The 19,270-nt window shown below is 45.9% G+C and overlaps 1 protein-coding gene across 1 annotated transcript in view; it reads right to left on the bottom strand.

The window, feature by feature from the left end:
• Positions 1–19,270, bottom strand: part of UNC13A (unc-13 homolog A) — a 173,247-nt gene that overhangs the window by 69,906 nt on the left and 84,071 nt on the right. The window contains exons 20-26 of the mRNA XM_078671634.1: positions 13,977–14,127; positions 12,302–12,370; positions 11,560–11,649; positions 11,117–11,251; positions 10,120–10,253; positions 7,671–7,756; positions 4,634–4,760 (exon numbers count right to left, since the gene is read on the bottom strand). Of these exons, the coding sequence (XP_078527760.1) occupies positions 4,634–4,760; positions 7,671–7,756; positions 10,120–10,253; positions 11,117–11,251; positions 11,560–11,649; positions 12,302–12,370; positions 13,977–14,127 (792 nt within the window). The remainder of the gene's footprint in view (positions 1–4,633; positions 4,761–7,670; positions 7,757–10,119; positions 10,254–11,116; positions 11,252–11,559; positions 11,650–12,301; positions 12,371–13,976; positions 14,128–19,270) is intronic.

Consider the following 19,270-nt stretch of genomic DNA (forward strand, 5'->3'; position numbering starts at 1 on the left):
TTCTTCCCCCTTGCTAGTCATAGAAAATGCTCTACTGTGGTGAAAGCTTTTTCTCTGCTCTTCCCTCCATGTCCTAGTTAATCTAATCAGGTCTAATGCTTACTATACGGCCTATCAACAACCCAGAAGAAACCTCCGTCACCATGAAGTCCATCCACTCAGGGGACCCATTGGACCCCTGCTACCACCACGCCAACTCCAGAGAACTGCTATCAGTCAGCGCCATGCTCGCACCCATTCTGAATGCCACCACCTCTTACACGACCAACCCAGATGCTTGGAAACATGCAACGGTCCTCCCATTGCTGAACAATCCATCTGCTACTTCCACACTCGCCAACTACAGAATGATCTCTGTGCAACCATTCCCAGCCTAGGTCTCAGAGAAAATCATCAACCGAAGCCTCACCAAATACCACAACACCCACCAACTACTCAACACCACTCAGTCTGGTTTCAGACCCAACCACAGCATGGAAACTGCCCTCATCACTGCCACGGACGACATCCGCATGACTCTGGGCAGAGGAGACACGGTGGCCCTCATCCTCCTTGACCTCTCAGCAGCACTTGACAGTCTCCCATGGCATCCTCACCCAACACCAACATGACATAGGAATCCAAGGAGATGCACTCTGATGGATCTGCTTCTTGCCAGGCAGTGTACACTGTGGACATTCACATCTGCAGAGTTCTGCAAGGATCCTCCCTGAGCCAGACCCTTTTCAACGCATACATGATCCCTCCCGCTAGCATCATCCGTTCTCACAATATCAAAGTTCTCCCCTACACAGATGACAAGCAACTCATTCTGCCCTTCACGGACAAGACGCCCAGTACCTGGATCAAGTTCAATGCCTGCATCACTGAAATTGCTCACTGATGAAGATCAACTGTATAAAGATGAACACCCGCAAAACCAGAATTGCGATCTTTGGGAACAGCACACAACAGTGGGACTCGACCTTGTGACCACAAGAGATAGGACCGACACCCACCACACACGCCAAGATTTCCAGGATCAGCATCGACTGCAAACTCAACGTGAATGCCCAAGACAATGCCCTCACCGCCTCATGCTTCCATACCCCGAATATGTTGAGGAAGATTTTCAAATGGCTCCGAATCAGCACCTGCAAAACAGTCATGCACGCCTTGGTGACAAGCAAACTGGACTACGGGGACACCCTCCATGCTGGGATCAACACAGATCTCACCGGAGGGCTGCAGAAAATTCATAACTAAGCGGCCAGACTCACTCTCGACCTCCTATTGGCCACCTACATCATACCGTACTTGAGGTAGCTCCAATGGCACCCCATCACTTCAAAGCTCTACATAATGGCCCAGCATACATCAACAATCGCAACTGCTTTCACAAACTTTCCGGGCACCTCCGTTCAGGGCCGGCGCTAGGCATGGGCAGCGTGGGCAGCTGCCCAGGGCCTCGCACTCAGCCCACCAGCATGGGTCCACGCACTGGTGGTGTGTCCTGTTGTTTCCCTGGCGATCCATTTCAGAGAAAGGTGTCGCCTTGCAATTAAGGTCCTTCAGAAGGGCCCCCCTCCCCAGGCCTCTCAGGGATGGTGTCTTGAGGCATAGGGGAGGGAGACGATCCCTTCAATTGCAAGGAGACCCATTCAAAGACACCGTGGGAGTCCCATTGTCCAGCATTTTGGCACCCCTATAGTTTTAACTTTTAGCCCACAAGCAATTCTCACACCTGTCGGACTGAAGGTGTGAGAAATGCTTGTGGTCTGAAAGTTAAAACTGGGGGGGGACCAAAATGCAGGACAATGGGCCTCCCACAGTGTCTGTGAATGGTCTCCTAAAGGGGCCACTTATCTACATTTGAGGGGCCTCGCACATTCCATTTTAGCCCAGGGCCTCGCAAATCCTAGAACCGGCCCTGCCTCCGTTCATCTGGACTCCTACTTGCACAAATCCCACGCATACTGAAAACCAGAGCCAGTGGTCGAGCCTTCTACTGCATTGCTCCTATAGCGAGGAGTGACCTGCTGCTACAAATAAGAGTTTCCTTCTCACTTCTTGAATTCCACAAGAAGCTGAAGACCAGGCTTTTTGAGTAGTCCTACTAGGTCCGAGGTGTGCCTAGACTCACACCTACTCAGCACCAGAATACCCTCCCAGGAGATAGTGTGCTCTACAAATCTGCAAAAAATAACAGAACAGCTTTGAACTTCAGAAGCCCTGCAATAATGCAACAGTGTTTGCACAAATGCCACACAGTTTGGCCTGGTGATAGGCAGCACCCCCGGTCAAAACTCTAGAACCCCTTTTCCCGGAATTCAATTTGTAAAAGTGCATGGGGCCAAAGTTTTTCATTAGGGGCCGCAACTATCACTGCCGAATGCAGAGGTTGCCAAATGACATGGCTGCCTAACCACTTAGATTTCATCTCATGCTTCTCTTCCATTGCCTTTTTCATCCCTCCTTTATCACAATTATTCTACTTTTCTCTTTCTCTCTCCCTTTTCTGCAATTCTCAATCTTGTTTTGAGTCAGTCTGAATGAAAAATAGGTCCTAGTTCCTAAAAACGAGTACACTTGCTTCCCACCTGAATTATCAGCTATTACGGGGCCAGATTCTAAGGACCTCTTTTCTGTTTCAATCTGGGCTCTGTAGGGTACATACTATTAAATCAGATCTGTACAACTGAAATGAGTGAAAGCTAAAACACAATAGATTGTGGAATGAGAGAGACCTTGAATGGCAGATGGTGTCCCATGGAAACCTTTGGTAATCGCGATGCTGCCTGCTTTCACCACACAGCCCTTAATAACCCATATAAACTTATGATGGAGATATTTATCTAAGGTATTAAAGTCAGACCAAATTGCCTTCTCTGGGAGGCAGTGTTTTCAGTTTTCAACTATGCTCATGTCATGAAGGTGGCATTGGGAAACGCTTTTATTTTTCAGTAAACATAATTAAGCCTGCTGCAGCCTTTTAGCCAACGTGCTGTGTACAAAGCCACCACAGGCTGAAAGTGCACACATGACATAGGGCCATCTGGCAACGATGCACAGCCATGCTACCAAATGCACAGCACAAGCAAAGTGTTGGGATCTAAAATACCATGGATAGACTGAACATCCATCACCAGACAGGGAACCACCTGAGCTTTGGTGTACCATGCATATTGATGAACTAGATTGTATTTTATAGAACATTTTTGATATTTTATTGTATATTTGTTGCATACTTTTATGGTTTTAATTAACAGAATAAAGTGATTTTGACCGACGGACACCTGAGCTTTGGTTCCTTTCTTAGGCTACCTTTTATCTAAAACAGACCTTTACTACAAACAAGATCTTGTCTAATGCTAGCTTGATTGGTCTGGTATGCACGACTTACATGTATGCTTATTAATTGCAAAAATAAGACTACATCTCCCACAGTGCAGCCTGTTGCAAACTTGGAGCAGAAGAAGACCGCAGTCTCACAATTTTGTGATTGCATCCGGCTGAGTGCTGAGCTGGGCTGTAATTCAGGCAGGTTTCCAGATAGGAATCACCTGTGGCTTTAAGAATCAATGTGCCTGCAGCATCCAGCCTTTTAATTAACAATAAATAACTATTGATCCCCTCCCGCTCAGTGTCAGACCATGACCGAACATGGCTGCAGTGGACTTGGAGCTTTACAGGGGCACTCCTTTTAAGAGTCTGCCAGAGAAAAGCAGCACAAATTGTGAAACGGTGACGCCAGCAAGACTAAAATAAAGTAAAAGAGATTAACTGATATTTTATTTTTATTGCAGTGTTATGAGACAATCGGGAAACAGATGGATGACTAAGGAAGGATCATAGGGAGTTGAAAAAATAAAGATTAGGTGTGAAAATCGAATTATATTGGTAGCAAGAATTTACGAACTGCTGGGCTTCCAATGTGGAGCCCCAAGATGTCCTCATTGTCTGCTCTTGTGCTTCATTGTCTACTGACTTCAGTCTCCCAGGTCACCTAATCCACTGCTCACACATATGTCATGATATCCCCAGGCCCAGAATAATCGGTTCCACAGGCTCGGGTCCTAGGACATCAGAGATGGGCTTTCAGGCAGAGGCGCTGAAGAAAGCTGCTCCTCCTGACCCCACCTGCCCGTGTACTGCAGCGTGAGAGGGGGGGAGCAGAAATAGGTCACTTATCTAAAGTAAAGCTCGCACCGAGTGTGTATCTGAACAGCATTTTGCCCGTGATAAGCTTTCGAATCTCACTGGTCTTTTGGTGTGCCTAGATCTTCCACAGTACTCTCAAAGGTATCCCAATTGTGTACCTCATAGTAATGTGGTGCTTCTGGGTCTCCTAATCTGCACCTCAAAGTCTGCACTCGATTGTGACAAGTGAGTTTATACTCATGTGCCTAGGCTACCTGTGATGATGATATTTTTTATATTCTAGGCCGCCTAGTGATGATGATGATGAAGTGCTTCTACTCTGGTTTCCTTAGGTATTCTAGTGATGAAGGCTGACCAACGGTGGTGGTTCTGGGTCCTATTCTGGTGATTATGAGGGTCCTAGTGATGCTGATGAGCGTTTCTGCTCTGGTGTTCCTAAATCTCCTGGTACGATCTCATGACGTCTACCTGCAGTGGTGAAGCACACACTTACGCTGGGTACTCGGGGACGCGACTCTTGAAAGATGGCAGCTCCTTCACGTACTCGTTGTATAACCACTTCACCTTGAAGTGTAGGTTCATGTAATCAGCACTCTTGCACAAACGGTGCTTGTCATGCTCTGGAAAGAAAGACAAAGAGATATAGTAAGATATCAGAAATCGAAGACCTCCTTTCTGGAGCCATGGACCAAAGAGAGACTCATGCAGACTTCTCTATTATATTCAGGAAAAACATTATTTGAATCCCTTTTCCTTAGGGAAATTACATACACTAAATCATGGGAACTCCCCCTTCATCCCTAAACTTTATAAGAACCCGCCACACACCCACACTATTATTGCCTAGAGAGAAAATTAGTCTCTCCTTCATTGGAGAGAAGCGAGAGTGTCCGCAGCAAGTATGATCCATGATGACCTCTCCTATCAATCCTTCAAATGCGGACACTTTCATTATCAGCTGATGAAGCAGAACTCCATAACCACATCAGCCCTTGTGACCACAAGCCCCAGACCCATTCCACAGAGTAACGCCAGGTCATCGATGAATGTGCGTCTGAAATGCAACAATCCATATAATCCAAGCGGCCTGAGTTTTCAAATGGGGTTTTTCTCCCCGACAGATTAGATGTAGCAAATGGGCTAAGAGCCAGTTTAGGGATCTGGTGGCCAGAGAGGAGGGGCCTCCATTTCCCTTGCCGTGTTTTTTTTATTTGCATCAGAAAATCATTATCGACCTACGTTAGATTACCAGTCTTGGTCAAATGGAGAGTATACTCTGTAGTCTCAGGTATTTGGTTTCTGAGTTTGTTGAAAAATTAGGAATTTTGACTCATAAATCTTGTAGATCAAGCTAAAATGCCATTGGTTCAGAATGTGTGTTGGATGTTGAATAATGTGTCGAGCATGGGCACTAATGTGAAATTTATGCTTCTGACAACCAAGGTATTACATATCTCTCTGAATAACCGGATAACAGCAGACTGTTGACTACCAAGCCAAGGACCATCAGGGGTGCGGGACACTTGACTGTCTCCATAGCAGTGACCATGCAATCATTCCTCTCAGGGCAACTCAACTGAAATTCTGGCTCCATTCTTTGTCGGTCAGTTCAGTAGCCACAGAAAACTTTATAATCTCAATATCACATCTGAGCATTCATACTACCCACCTATTCAGTATGTCATAAATCTGAAGCCTTAGAGCTGTGCAAAGCACAGTGCCTTGACTTATAATAATGGACTACTCAGTTGAGATGTCTACATTATATCCCTTCAAGGATGTGGACTTCTGATTATCTGATATTATAAAAAAAAATCCAAAACATCTGTATATGTAAGGAATACGAAATCAGTGAAAAGGGGTCACGTGGGGACTGATTTCCCGGAGGAACATATTGGTCTCCCATTCGCCGTTGTGGAGGAAATGCTTTGGCATATTTCACTCTCAGAGACGTGATAAGGATAGTGGCAGAATGCAAGTGTGGATCAATTTCAGGATTTTACTTCCAACCACTGTGCTCAATTTCTTTAAAAAAATTCTATTTTTCTTTGGCTCAATATACATGGCAAAACCAATATATTCTGTTGGTCTGAGAAATTCCGGTCACAGACCTGCGGCCAAGATGGCAGCTTAGTTCAGGAACACGGCTGCATTAAGCATGGCTCTCTGGAGATTCCCCTACAAATGAAGTCAGAATATAACTAGAGCAAGGGACGAGTAGAGCCTCATTATTATGGCACACAAGCATGGGAGAAAAGAACTCGACCGAATGCATAAAAGAACCTTTTCATGGGTCCCTGACTTAAGGGAATTACATATTCCATGATCTTTTGGCTCTGCTCTAGGGTCTCGGAGTTCTGGCAGGAGGTGTGTTCGGCCATTTCTGACATTACCGGTGCCACCGTGCGCCCCGCTCCACCTATGTGCCTTCTTGGTTTTGTCAAGTTCTGCCCTGACGTCTCCCGCCGCCTGATTGCGATGCTGCTGGTCCTTGCTAGGCGCAGGGTGGCCATGTGTTGGGGTCGCAGGCCGGCTTCCAAGGTTGAGAGTTGGCTTGAGGATGCCTCCCGATGCCAGACTCTCCTTTCGGAGTTCTAGGATTTAATGCCTGCTAGGTCTCGACCTGTTGACATCTGGGGCCCTTTGATTACCTACCGTCTTTCCTGTTCTCACCCCGGTGTTTCTGCCTCTCCCGCGCTCCCCGCCGGCCTTGGGTCCGCGGCCTGCTGGTGCTGGTCAGTGACTGCCTCTCCCCCCTGCAGTTGGCGCTCCTTCCCCTTATCCCTTAGCCCTTCATTGCCTACAATGCCCTGTCTATGTTTTCCTACGAGGGGGGGACCTTGATGTAATTGAGCTGTGACACTCTTCTCATGATTGACTAAGCTGACAGTTGATGCCTATGTGTAATGGAGCGCTTGACCTGCTTTCCCTTTTTTGTATATTGTACTGCGATATTGCACGATGTACAGTGTCTGCCTTGTTTCTTCATAATAAAGGTTTAAAAAAATATATATATTTTTCATGATCTTTCCTTGCAGAAGGATTTACAGCTGGAGGGTGGAAAATATCCATATAGCATGTGATTCCATACAAGATGTAATGCAGAGAAACACTTAATCTTTTGGGCCTGACTAAAGAACCCTTTATCGATCACCTAGACACGTGTTTAGAGTATCCCTCATAAGTCTGCATTTTCCAAACTGTTTTTGTCATTTCTAGGACTATGATTGAATGTCAGATGTTTATCATGTCCACCTTCGAAAGATGTTAGAAGACTGTGATTTTGTGGTGTGCGACTGGTTTACTGGATAGTCGAAGAAGGGGATACATTGAGCGAGCTTTTAGCATATCCCTGATCTAGGTGCATTCTCACGCCTGCTTATTGCACTTTTTATTGTAATGATTAAATATAGGTTAAACATTGTCCCTTCCTTCACATAAGGGGTTTCAAGAGTGTAATTCTGTGTGGTACCTGAAGAAGGCTCTACATTGAACACCTGTGATGGGAGCAGAGAGGGTTAAGCACGCACCTTCCATTGCGTATTTCATATCCTGAGCAAAGAGGCTCCACATGACCTCGGCGCTGATCTTCCCCACGTTCAACTCCTGCGGGAACCTGGGAGGGAGACGAGGACATAACTTTACACGAAGCATTATCATTTTGCATTCTAATGGTGTTTTTGGAAAATCATGTTCAATAGCCCTCAACCCGCAACTGATGCTCAGGCCTCCTGCTGCTATAATACAGGCACGGGAAAAATGCATAAGGTTGGCACCTCCTGATGGCAGAAGCAACTATAACTTCAACTGGTTGCCCACTAGACCTGTTATTTTCCTTATAGGTATTTTCCACCCTTCTGTAAACTAGAGATCTCACCTCGCCTGATGTCTCTGTAAGGACTAAGTAAAGCAGAACAGGGGAGTTTAGAAAACAAAGAGAAGATTATTAGGAAAAGGAACCCGAGCTGAAAAGTGGCACATATAAATGATTAAATATATAAGCGGGAGGGTGGCAGATCTTAAGCATGAGGAGAATTTGCCTACATGACTACTAAGCAACACTGTGCAGTACAAATGCAAAACACACAACAAAAACTTTAATTGTCTACTATACAAGTAACATTTCCCGTTAAAAATGCCATGCATTCCATAAACTTTCAAGGAGGCCATCCTTGAAATTTCCTGATAAGCTTAAAAAAATGGCAATTTACTCATTACCATGTATGAGTTCACTATAATACTGTCCGTTGAATTTCCTAATTACAGCCCAGCGATGTATTACAGCACAAGCAACGCAATGTCCACAGGGGCCATATGATTTCCCTAATATGAGCCACGGAATTCCTATGAAACAGACGAAGAATGTTTGCAAATTAAACCACAGATTTTCTTCATATTTGCAAGTCATGAAACATGACTCAAATAGTTTCTACTAAAGATCTAGGAAATTGCCCAGCACAAGGCTCTTGCAGTTTCTTCCTTGTGTATAGGGTCAGGGAAGGGGTCTTGGCTGCCGCCATGCTCTCGGTCACACTGGTGTTCAAGGGAAGGACAGGGAGAATAAGAGTTCATCATAACTGCCCAGACTGGTCAGACACACTGCCTAAAGGCTATTTATTCCATAGGCCCCAGTTTTGGGTTAGGAGGAATTCCAAGCGACTGGAATTACTGTTACTGGCCTGTATTTACGAATGGAATTCTGCCAATTACATGTTAGACCCCCTCGAAATGCAGAATAACTGTGCTGGCATGGAATTACTATGCAGAATTATGTATGGTAGGTCCCACTCAGAGGGGCACAACAGTAGGTTCACTTCGTGGCGGGTTAGACAGAGGGCGGCTTAGAGAAGGGGCAAACGGAACAATAGTTTTCTTAGGGGAGAGCTGTCAAAGAAGAAGCATGGCTGGGTCCAGGAACAAGGCTTCCCAGCTGTTGCACCAAAGCCTCGTGCAATTTTACTGTCTGGATATACAAGAAGGTAAAATCAGGCTTGGTGTTTCTGCACTGGCGAAAACCAAGGCACCTGGCCATTTGTATTCAGGTGGAGCGGCATCCAACCCAGGTATCCCCCTCAACCTAACTGGATATCAGGTCCACAGTGTGCACTTCACAGTATCCAGTAATACGACGCACAACTTTTTTCAAGAACCTACATTCAACAAATGAGTGCTTGTAACCCAACTTTGTGATTCATAGGAATATGAACGGCAAATATCTATGTCCACAGGAGGAATGGCGGTATATAAACCTGCCAGTACGAAAGCTTTACTAATCATGGAGTACGGGGCGCGAACCGGATGTACCCAGAAGAGGGTTGTGAACTACAGGCTTGTAACTTTGTGCTACCACCGGATCCTTCCCAATGATATTTCACACCCACTTATGCCCCACTATCAAAACAATGCCAAACAAGTATGCATGTTAGTTGGAAAAACTATGGGAGGAGATTTCACAACCATGAAAAATCAGTAGCGGCGAAAATAGGAAATAAAAGGAGTACAGTGCAATTGCACATTTCCACAAAGAATACTACTACAATTCAATGGAAAATTAGAAAGCTACATAACTCAGTCCAACTTTTCAGCTTTGCATACAATCTTAGCTATTCCACTCTGTAGTCTCTGCTTAGTGTGTTGTAATCTCCACCAGTAAAGAAGTGGGAAGACTATGGGATGAGGGCCTCAAGACAGAGACGGGGAGGTTCCATAACGGTGCATGATTATTAATCAATATGTGCTTCAACCACCCCTGATAAAGCTGAGCACTTTTCAGGACTCAGTTATTTCAAGTCTGTTATTGATGCCACAAAATACTATGTCCTGCATAAAAAGTTGTACACGTCCTAAGTGCTATTGCGCTTTGGCAGTGCTGGCATGAGGCAAGTGCATAAAGGTTATTTCGTTTTCACTGTACTCTACAATAATACACAACCATAAAATTAAACTGGCATCCTATTAGCCATGTCGCCTCCTACTTACTGGTTCAGGCAGGGTGTGTATGAATTCTTATCTTCTTCTATGATGGACACAATGAGTGTGATGAGTTTCGACCAGAAATCCAGGTTTTTGATGCTGGGCCCCTGCTCCTCGGGAGGTACTTCTCCTTTCTTTGCCTGTGAAAGGGGAATGTAAGGGTAGACTCACAATAGGCACTTATCCATGAGCCAATCCTGTCAGTGGCAGCCGGCACAGATCAGGGGTGGCGGGCGGGTGGGGGGGCTGAATGGAAGGATCAGTTAGGCGAGCATAAAAATAAACATACCTGACCATGGCGCCTCTCCTCGTCGCCTCTCCGCGGCCGGAGTAGAAGCTGGACAGCACTCAAGCTACCCAAAGCCAATCACAACACTGCAATGCAGCATTGTGAATGGTCTGAGTGATGTGGTTCAGCGCTCAGACGGGGCCTGGGCGTGTTCTCCACCCAGGCTGTAATGCAGCCTGGGTGGAGAGCAATGCAAGTGCGCATGATTGTTTGGCCAGCCTGAGACGGCCGGCCAAACATTCATGAGCACTAACAGAGTGCCTAAACCTCCTTCCCCCTGATCTGAGAGCAGAGCAGCTCCACTTCGCCCGCAAAACTGCAGCAGCAGGAACAAATAAAATGATGATAACCTCAAGTTATCATTTTATGTTTTCTTTTTTTTCACTGCTGAAAAGCGGTGAGGCGACCCTCCTCCACCTTAGCTGAGGAGCCGCCACTGAATCCCATCCATCTATTTACCGATTTATCAGATGCAGTTTAAGTTCATTCATTGTCCAAATCTTTGAACATGTAAGTTTGTGATCCTTGAGGATCTGTATTGGAAGTCAGTGTAATTTAATATCTCCCTTTAAAAGGCGCTAACCTAGCCATACTGGTGAGTGTACAGAAATACTAGTAAAACTACAGTCTGCCACATTGTCACTCAGGGATTGCCACCACTGTTATCAGTGCAGTGCAGACCTTTCTAGGTAGAGGCAAGCCGCTCCTACTCACAGGGTCAGTTTGGTACTCCCGGCTGTACAGCTCATGGCAGTTGTTGAAGATGTACTCGTACGTCGAGTTGAGGCAGGCTTTCACGCAGTCCTTCACCACTTGGCTGGCACGGGGTGGGCTCTGCAGCTCTTGGACCTGTGCACGGGAATGGGCAAGAGGGGAGCATGTGAAAACATGGACATATTAAGGATAGTCTTGAATGCCACTTGCGTTAGACCAAAACGAGCCACTCCTTGTAAATCAAGGGCTCCTCTAAAGGCACAAACATCTTCATAAGCCAGGAGGATAACTCCCAAATATGGCAGGCTTTACTCCACAAGGGAAGCAGAGTACATCTCTCCGCAAAACCAGGGGAATAGAATAAAGCCTGCCATAATTTGAATAAAGGCCTAATCTTACGATGAACCCAAACCCTATGCTTTCTAGCCAGTGGCTCATAGTACCTTCATCCTGAAGAAAGTGATGCTTGTGAGCAGGTCCACTGTCGACTTAAGATCCTGGAGCCTTTCCGGGCTGCTGGCAGGGAAGTTATTCTGGAAAAGAGAAAATGAAACAAGATAAGCAAAGTGTAACTGGCAGGAGCGAGAACTTTGGTGTTGTTCCAATGTTTCCAACATAAATTCCTTGAGGAACCGGCTTTGATATTTCCCCGTTTACGTGGCTTGAGGGCCTGTTCACAAGCCACCCTTCGTTTTATGTAACTCCACCTCAGGCTGATCCATGCCACTTTATGTAGAGACAATGCGCCCATTCATATGTGTAGGTATAATATACTCCTTATTTGTACCTGAATTTAAAAGTAAAGCACACCTACTCTTGTGACTCTAGTAGTATTTTTGCCATCCCCAGGTAATATACTGGAATTTCACAAAGTGAACTGTTTCACTCGTTATGGTGACCTCTCCCCATGGTAATAGAGCAAGAAAACTTTATGCTTGATAAAATTAGCTCCTTGAAAAGAGTGCAATGTTTTTAACCTGCTAAGATCGTGAACTCTCCCAGTAGTAAGGCTGTAAACATTGTCCCCACTATTAAAGTCACAGTAACCTGGTGAGGGTTAGGGTCCTGAAATGGAGTGGATACATATATTGTTTGTATGGTTAAAATGCCATCTCTATTCCTGTTGCACCCTAAAATGAGAACAGTAGGTCTTGACAGATGTTCCCTAGTTGCCCTCTTTCTTACCCGGTACATTGACAAGTCGATGCGGAGGGAGTTGTGTAGTTGGTCCAGGAGCTTCACAAATCTCTCTTTCTGTGGGATACAAGGAGAAACACCAGATCAGTTCATGAGTGATGCACCGAATGGGATACCCTATCCATTTGATCTTAGCCTGACATCTTCTGGTTCTTCATGATTTTCGAGTCAATGCCTCTGCTCAGCTTATGAGAATCTTATCTAAATCTAATGCACATCATACAATAGTATTGTTACATTGCTGAAATCCTACTTTTGTGGATACACTATCTCATACACCTTCGAACTATGCCAGCTACTGCATGTTTGGTTAAAATTGGCATGGCTTCTGTAATTCCAGCTGCTTTGCCAAATTTAAAGTCTCCTCCCTGAATGGCAGACATTTACCCTCTAAAGTGTTTCCTATGCCCACTGTGAGAACAGCTTCTGTGAGTGGGGGAGAGGGTGCCTGACGGTAAGATGACTGCAGCTCTAACATGCCATTGAGAAGGCAGCAAGGTAGACCTGCCAGCCTAAATGTTTTTCACTAAGACATATACAAAAGCGAAGGTACTTCATTGAAATCTAATAACTATCTCCAACATGCGCTTAGAGTGTCTACACAGTAAAACAACAGGCCTATGTATAAAACACAGAGACTCAGATCAAATGGCTTAACAAACAAACACTGCACAACTGGCAAATGGGAATTTTGTAAGGTACAAGACTTATAGGGTGCACAGTTTATTCTCAATACCTCTTAGTAGACTTTTAACTGGGGGATATTGCACAAACAGCATCTGCAAAACAGCTTTTCGAAGTGCACAAATAGTACATGCCTGCTATAGGATGAGTGCTTTGCACCAGGTTTGACCCGGTGAACCCCCTTGAAGTTTTCCCACAATGCTCTAATATCGACTAAGGGCAAGCAGGAATTCATGCTGGACTCAGAATATGCACCCCGCTGGGTATTGGGGCCAACGTGTCTAAATGCAAGCAGATGACGGGGTACATGTCATACCACACAAACGACTCCTGAAAGGTGACCTACAGGGTCAGAGTCGACTTTTCAATAAATCTCCTTTATGCAATATAGCTGCTCTACTTCTTTAATTGTAAGGTTCATCTGTATGACTCTGTCCTGGCTATTCCCTTCACTTATATCATAACAGATCTTTTAAATGACAGAGAGACATCTCAGGAAACCCAGTAGACTTAGTAGAAGTCATTCGACTATTGACATAAAAAAGGGTTCCTTTCTCAATATTCTGGGAGAGTAAACTAGACAGTGCTTTAAGTCAAGGCCAACTTGGTGCAGCAAGAAAGGGGAGGTGTGCGTTTCCACAGGCATATCTGTGTTCATGATTCCTACCAGATGCAAGTGCAGCAATCGGCCTGGTTTGTACCAACGGGCTGTGTCAAGCCTTACCGACTTCCTTATTTTTACTCCTCCTGCACGTTCTTCTCTCTCACCAATCTAGAGAGTGTATAGTGTCATTCGGAGACAAAGTCTAAAAAACCATTGCACTAGAAAAGTGGGTAAGATTGGGACAGAGCCGGTCAAAAGCCTGTCTTGACCTGCATTGGATGCTGTCACAGTCTCTCCTGCTTTTCAGAGGTAGTGGTTTATCAGGAATTCTCCTGAGTTTCCTATATGTCAGATCAGGTTTACTGCTGGACTTACCCCGAAATTGGAAGCCGCAAATCGGTCTGAGGCAGACACGTTGGTGGAGGCAGTTGTATGGGCATAGTAGGCATTGATGTTGGCAAGTAAGGTGCTCATCACAGCTGGCACCCCAGGACACATGTACTTAGAAGAAAGGCAGGCAAAGTGGCTAAAGAAAAGGAGAGAGTAGGAAAAATGATGATATGTAAGAATGGTTCTGCCGCTCTTATTATCTTCCACACACTGATGTAATTGGTTTAACATCCCTTTTGCATCTGTAAGTAACTGTCACTAGCGATCTAAACAGGCCTTTTGCCTCTAAGGAAGGTCACTTCGTACAAAAGATGGTGTGGGTCATTTACAGTTTGGAGTGATGGGAGAACTGCAGTAAATCAATGTTCCATGCAACTGCATCAACCTCAAAGTTCACACAGCTGATATATAGTTGAGGAAACCCCTTTCTGTTTGCTGTTGGAGCTACTGCTGTGAATTCTGCGCCGATTGATCACAGGTAGATAGATGTCTAGCGAAAGATGGCTGTTTTTCATGAAGTGGAAGTTCTGCCCTTTTTTTTTTTTTTTTAAAACCTTTATTAGCGTCAAAAGGATATACAAGTCCAGGCCTACAACCAAATCGGCCGGCCTCAGTATGTAAAGCGGTCAGAGATTCTAAGGCAAACATTACAGATACAATCGGCAAGAATCAGAGGCAATACCATCGTAAAAAGGGAGAAAACACATAGGAACCAGACGGCCAAGAAACAGGAGCAGAGAAGGTTAATTTTATAATATGGGGATAAGGGGTACGAGAGGCTCACTTTCGATGTAGAGGAGTCCGAAGTCCCAAAACCATCCTCGGCGACAATAAGGGGGTACGGGGCCGTAATACAGGAGAGGCAACACAATACACACAGGGAGATAGGGATAATTCAAACACAATCGACACATGATCATTATAATCTTTACATGCCCACCACCCAACATCACAGCTGAGCCAGAACAGAGGGATCGGATATACATTACATCGAAAACTAACCCGTCATAGTGACCTCTAGGAAAAAGGGGGGGGGGCGAGGAAAAGGGGGGAAAGGGAGGAAAGAGGGGAAGGGGAGAAGGACAAGGCGGAAAAATGATAAAAGGAAATGATATACAAAAACGAAAGAAAGAAGACCACGCCGAAACAGGCGTCCCGTGGCGAGAGTACAGGAGAAAACATGAGTATCAGCAACAAGGAGGGTACAGCAATCGAGATTAAAAGCAACCAACCCATAAGAGGAGGATCAACGACGCCACACACCCCACCCCGAACATACCACGGGAGGCAAGGACAGACGCGGCATTACTATAAAGAGATACAAAAGGGCCATAGAACTATAAAACAAACAACAAATAGAACCCGACCCACCCATCCCACCCTGCACCCCTGTAGAAGGCTATGGCCTACCCTTCAGACAGCGTGCCTGTCGCCCTAAACCAGAACCCGAAATATAGCAAGAAAAGAAAGAAAGAAGAACGAGACAAAAAGAAACAGAAATAAAGAAAACAGGAGGGAGGAGCATGAGAACAGAAATCAATACAGTCGGCCGCAGCCCTCCGCCCAACCATACAATCGCAGAAAAAAACAGACCAGGACGACCCCATTTCAAGCACCATAAAGCTTACAGAGAAGGGGACCTCCCACCGTGCTATGGGTACAAACAACTGCGCCACGAAGTCGAACACCAATAATCCACCAGGAGTCGTACATATCACCCCCATCCCTTCCGAACCACCAATCCCACCCACCACATGACAATGTGAAATGAGCTACTCAATACAAGACCAGCACACCATCGAAAAAAATTATGACTACCATGTAGACAAGGGGGGTCAATCGGTCCGCAAGTGAGCAAAAGTCCGAGTAGAGAGTTTAAATGCATCAGCAATCGCAGCACGGGTGATGAAGAACAGGAGTTCAGTTTCGCCGTTTGGGAGAGCGAGGGGTTCTCTGTAATAGACAAATGCGTAGCCAGCGATGCAGGTGCAGGCGGCAGTCCATCAATATTTCTAGGCATCCGAGCCGAACAGGGCCGCGGCACAATGTCCAAGTCTCCGGGGTTCGAACCTCGAAAAGCGGGGAGCTCCAAAGTCACTGGCACACAAAATGATCGTCGAGCAGTGGCAGCAACACTTGCAGCAGTCGAGGGGAGCGAGGCAATGGAGTCTCTGAAACAAGAGGGGGGCAAGAAGAAACGGTTGCTCAAAATGGCGGCAGATCGCGGCGGGCTCACAGGGACATCGGGGGCCAGGGATGCGTGCAGGGATCTCAGAGCTTCCAGGATATCTCCGACTGTAAGCTCACGCTCACCAGACCGGACCCCCGCCCAATCAGGCAACCCAAGCCCGCCGCCACGAGGCGATACAAGTTTCAGAGGGTCGTCCGCCATTTCGCGAAGTCGGCCCAGTCGCCACCTTCCGCGACTCTCAAAAAACAGTTAAAAAATGTAGGACTTTACAGAGCTCCGGGGGGTTCCCAGCAATGGCAGCCTTGGTGCAGAAAGGATGTCCGCCCAATGCGGGTCTCCGCCTACGCCAGCACCGGCGCCCCCAACAAGCAGAGTCCGGGCACAGAGGTCCAGGGCCGCCGGACACAGCAGCGGCGGGGGGGAACCCCTTCACAGAATGAGTCCCCGGCGCATCTCACCCATCTCAGCCTCACGGCCACAAAGGCAGGCCCGGATCAGGATCGCCGGGATGTTCGCACAACGGCTCTCATCATTGGTTCACTCTCTCGACCGGGGCCGACAGTCGTCGGATCCCACAGGCTAGGTCCCGGTCCAGGTTCCACAGAGGCCCCGGTCTTGCGGAGGGCACAACTTCGGAACCGCTGCACGTCGAAACCTCCGGGCCAAACGGTGAGTACAAGCGAGGTGCACTGTCTCCGATTCTGCGATTATGTGTCGTCTCCGGACAGGATATGATACAGGATATACGATCAGGCCGGAGGGCTGCGGGAGCTGAGCTAAAAGGCGACCATTACGCTCGCGAGCTTGGCTCCTCCCCCCAGTTCTGCCCTTTTTAGTACTGTGTGGCATGGTGGACCCAGGCTGGAAGGATTATGTTACTTACCCTGTAAGCATCTGTTCTTCGCATGCAATGCTGCAGTTTCACATGCTTTGCCTACTCCTGCCATCTAGAGTTGGGTCCGGATGTATGCAAGTTATTTTTCTTCAAAGAACGTCTTTCGAGTCACCAGGTATGGTGACTCCTCTTCTTGGTAATAGTGCGCATGGACATCAACTCCATAGTTAGATTGTTTTCACACAGGAGGGTGAAAATGGAGAATAAGTAGGAATCAAGGGAGGAGGGTGGGCACATGTAAATCTACAGCACAACTTGCCAAGAACAGATGCTTACATGGTAACATAATTCGTTTGAGGCATGTGTGGCTGTAGATACACATGCTTTGCATAGACTGTATAGCAGTGTCCTCCAAAAGCGGTGGCTAACCAGTGGACGTTGCAGTGGTTTGAAAAAGTGTACGTAGCACCGCCTGTCCTACATTAGCTTGTTGGCATGCTCGAACATCCACAACATAGTTTTTGTAATCTGTCTTTTCCTTCCCCTTTCTCCCTCTACCTTTTTACCATTATGATGGTAGGTTCATTACTCACCTCTTTTCCTTAGTACGTTCTATGGAAGATCACCTTAGAGTGTTCGGTTAGGCAGCAGACAGTTTGTGGAGAGCGGATGACTGGTAATAAAGACGCTCCATGCTTTACTCATTTCTCGTATAGGCATCATTCATTTACAATACTGGCGACAATTTGGTGTAGAGGACTACCCAGTCATCTCCCCCCTCTGTGCTCTCTCCTTCATATATCGTCTTCCCTGTGGTGGAAGGAACGCCTTCCACAGGAAGTACGAACAGAGGCGGAGCCCTATTGCTGGTCCCGCCCAAGATATCCACTACGGAAGATCGCGGGTCTGTGAGTTCGCTTTAATGAGGAATGCCTCTTTCAGAAAGAACACCTTGAGGCAGAGCACAGTTGCTGGTCACGCCCTGTGTGTCTTTTCTCGGCGGAGCACATCTTCACTCCAGTGGGTGGAACTTCAGGAAACCAACTCCATACTCCTTACGAGTCTTGCTGACATAGGATAGCCGTTTTAATGTAATGGATGGTACCGGCGCGTTCAGCTGTATGGTGCTGCGCACACCTTCTCCTTCAACACTTGTTGATTATTTTCTTCTGCGTGTTTTGCAGGAGGGTGTAAATTACATGTGGCAACATTCCAGGTATGATTCGGCAAATTCTAAAATTGTTTTCACGGTGATGTACACACCTTCAGCATCGAGTGCCTTTCTTATACTGTGTGTGCACACGCTTTTGACACAGTGACACGCACACCTTTTAATTGAGAATAATTAACAGTTTTCCATGGAAAGATATTTAACAGTGACACACAAAGGTGACACACAAACCCCTTTTGTGTGTACCGATGCTTTGTCATATTTCTACATTATAGACATTTCACGTTGACACACTCACTTTCGCTGTGTGTCGCTATTTTAGTCACGGTGACACGCACACCTTCAATAAATGTGGGATTTTGCTATGTATCAGTACAGTGTTCCATGTTGCAAATATTTACTCAGCCCTGTGAAATAATTTGCTTTTTTAGGAAGGTGTTATTGTTCCATACAGTAATTTTTTTCCTTCATAGTCTTATAATCCTCACCTAATTAGTCTTGGCAATGGCTGTGCCTGCTATGAGTCAACCACCTTCGTTTCTTAATGAGATTAGGAAACCAGAAATCCATTGGAAGGACTGGATACAATTGTTTGAGTCGTATCTAACTGCCATGGGTGGTGTAAGATTTTCTGCTGTTCGTAAACAACATATATTACCACATAATCTAGGTGTTCGAGGTAGGAAAATGTATGAGACATTACCAGAACCAGAGTTAGAAGAAGAAAAACAGGATGTTTTTAACGTTACACTTTGAAAATTGGAAATGCATTTTGGTGACAAAGTAAATGTCGTTTTAGAACGACATACGTTTTTTAGTCATATTCAAGGAAAGTAGGAGTCTGTCACAAACTATGTGGCAGCTCTAAGGGGTCTACACAAATTATGTGATTTTGGTGACCTTATTGACTCCTTGGATGGGGATCAGTTAGTTAAATGCACAAATAATAGTTGCATCCAAGAGAAACTATTGGCAGAAAATCCTACATTAAGGGAGGCGATTAGCATAGCACAATCCAAAGAGAGAGAGTTATTCAGCAAAGAAGAGATTCTTAAAACATTGGTTATGGACAATAGTGGCCA

This window comes from Lissotriton helveticus, chromosome 12 (assembly GCF_964261635.1).
Source record: "Lissotriton helveticus chromosome 12, aLisHel1.1, whole genome shotgun sequence".
Taxonomy (NCBI): domain Eukaryota; kingdom Metazoa; phylum Chordata; class Amphibia; order Caudata; family Salamandridae; genus Lissotriton; species Lissotriton helveticus.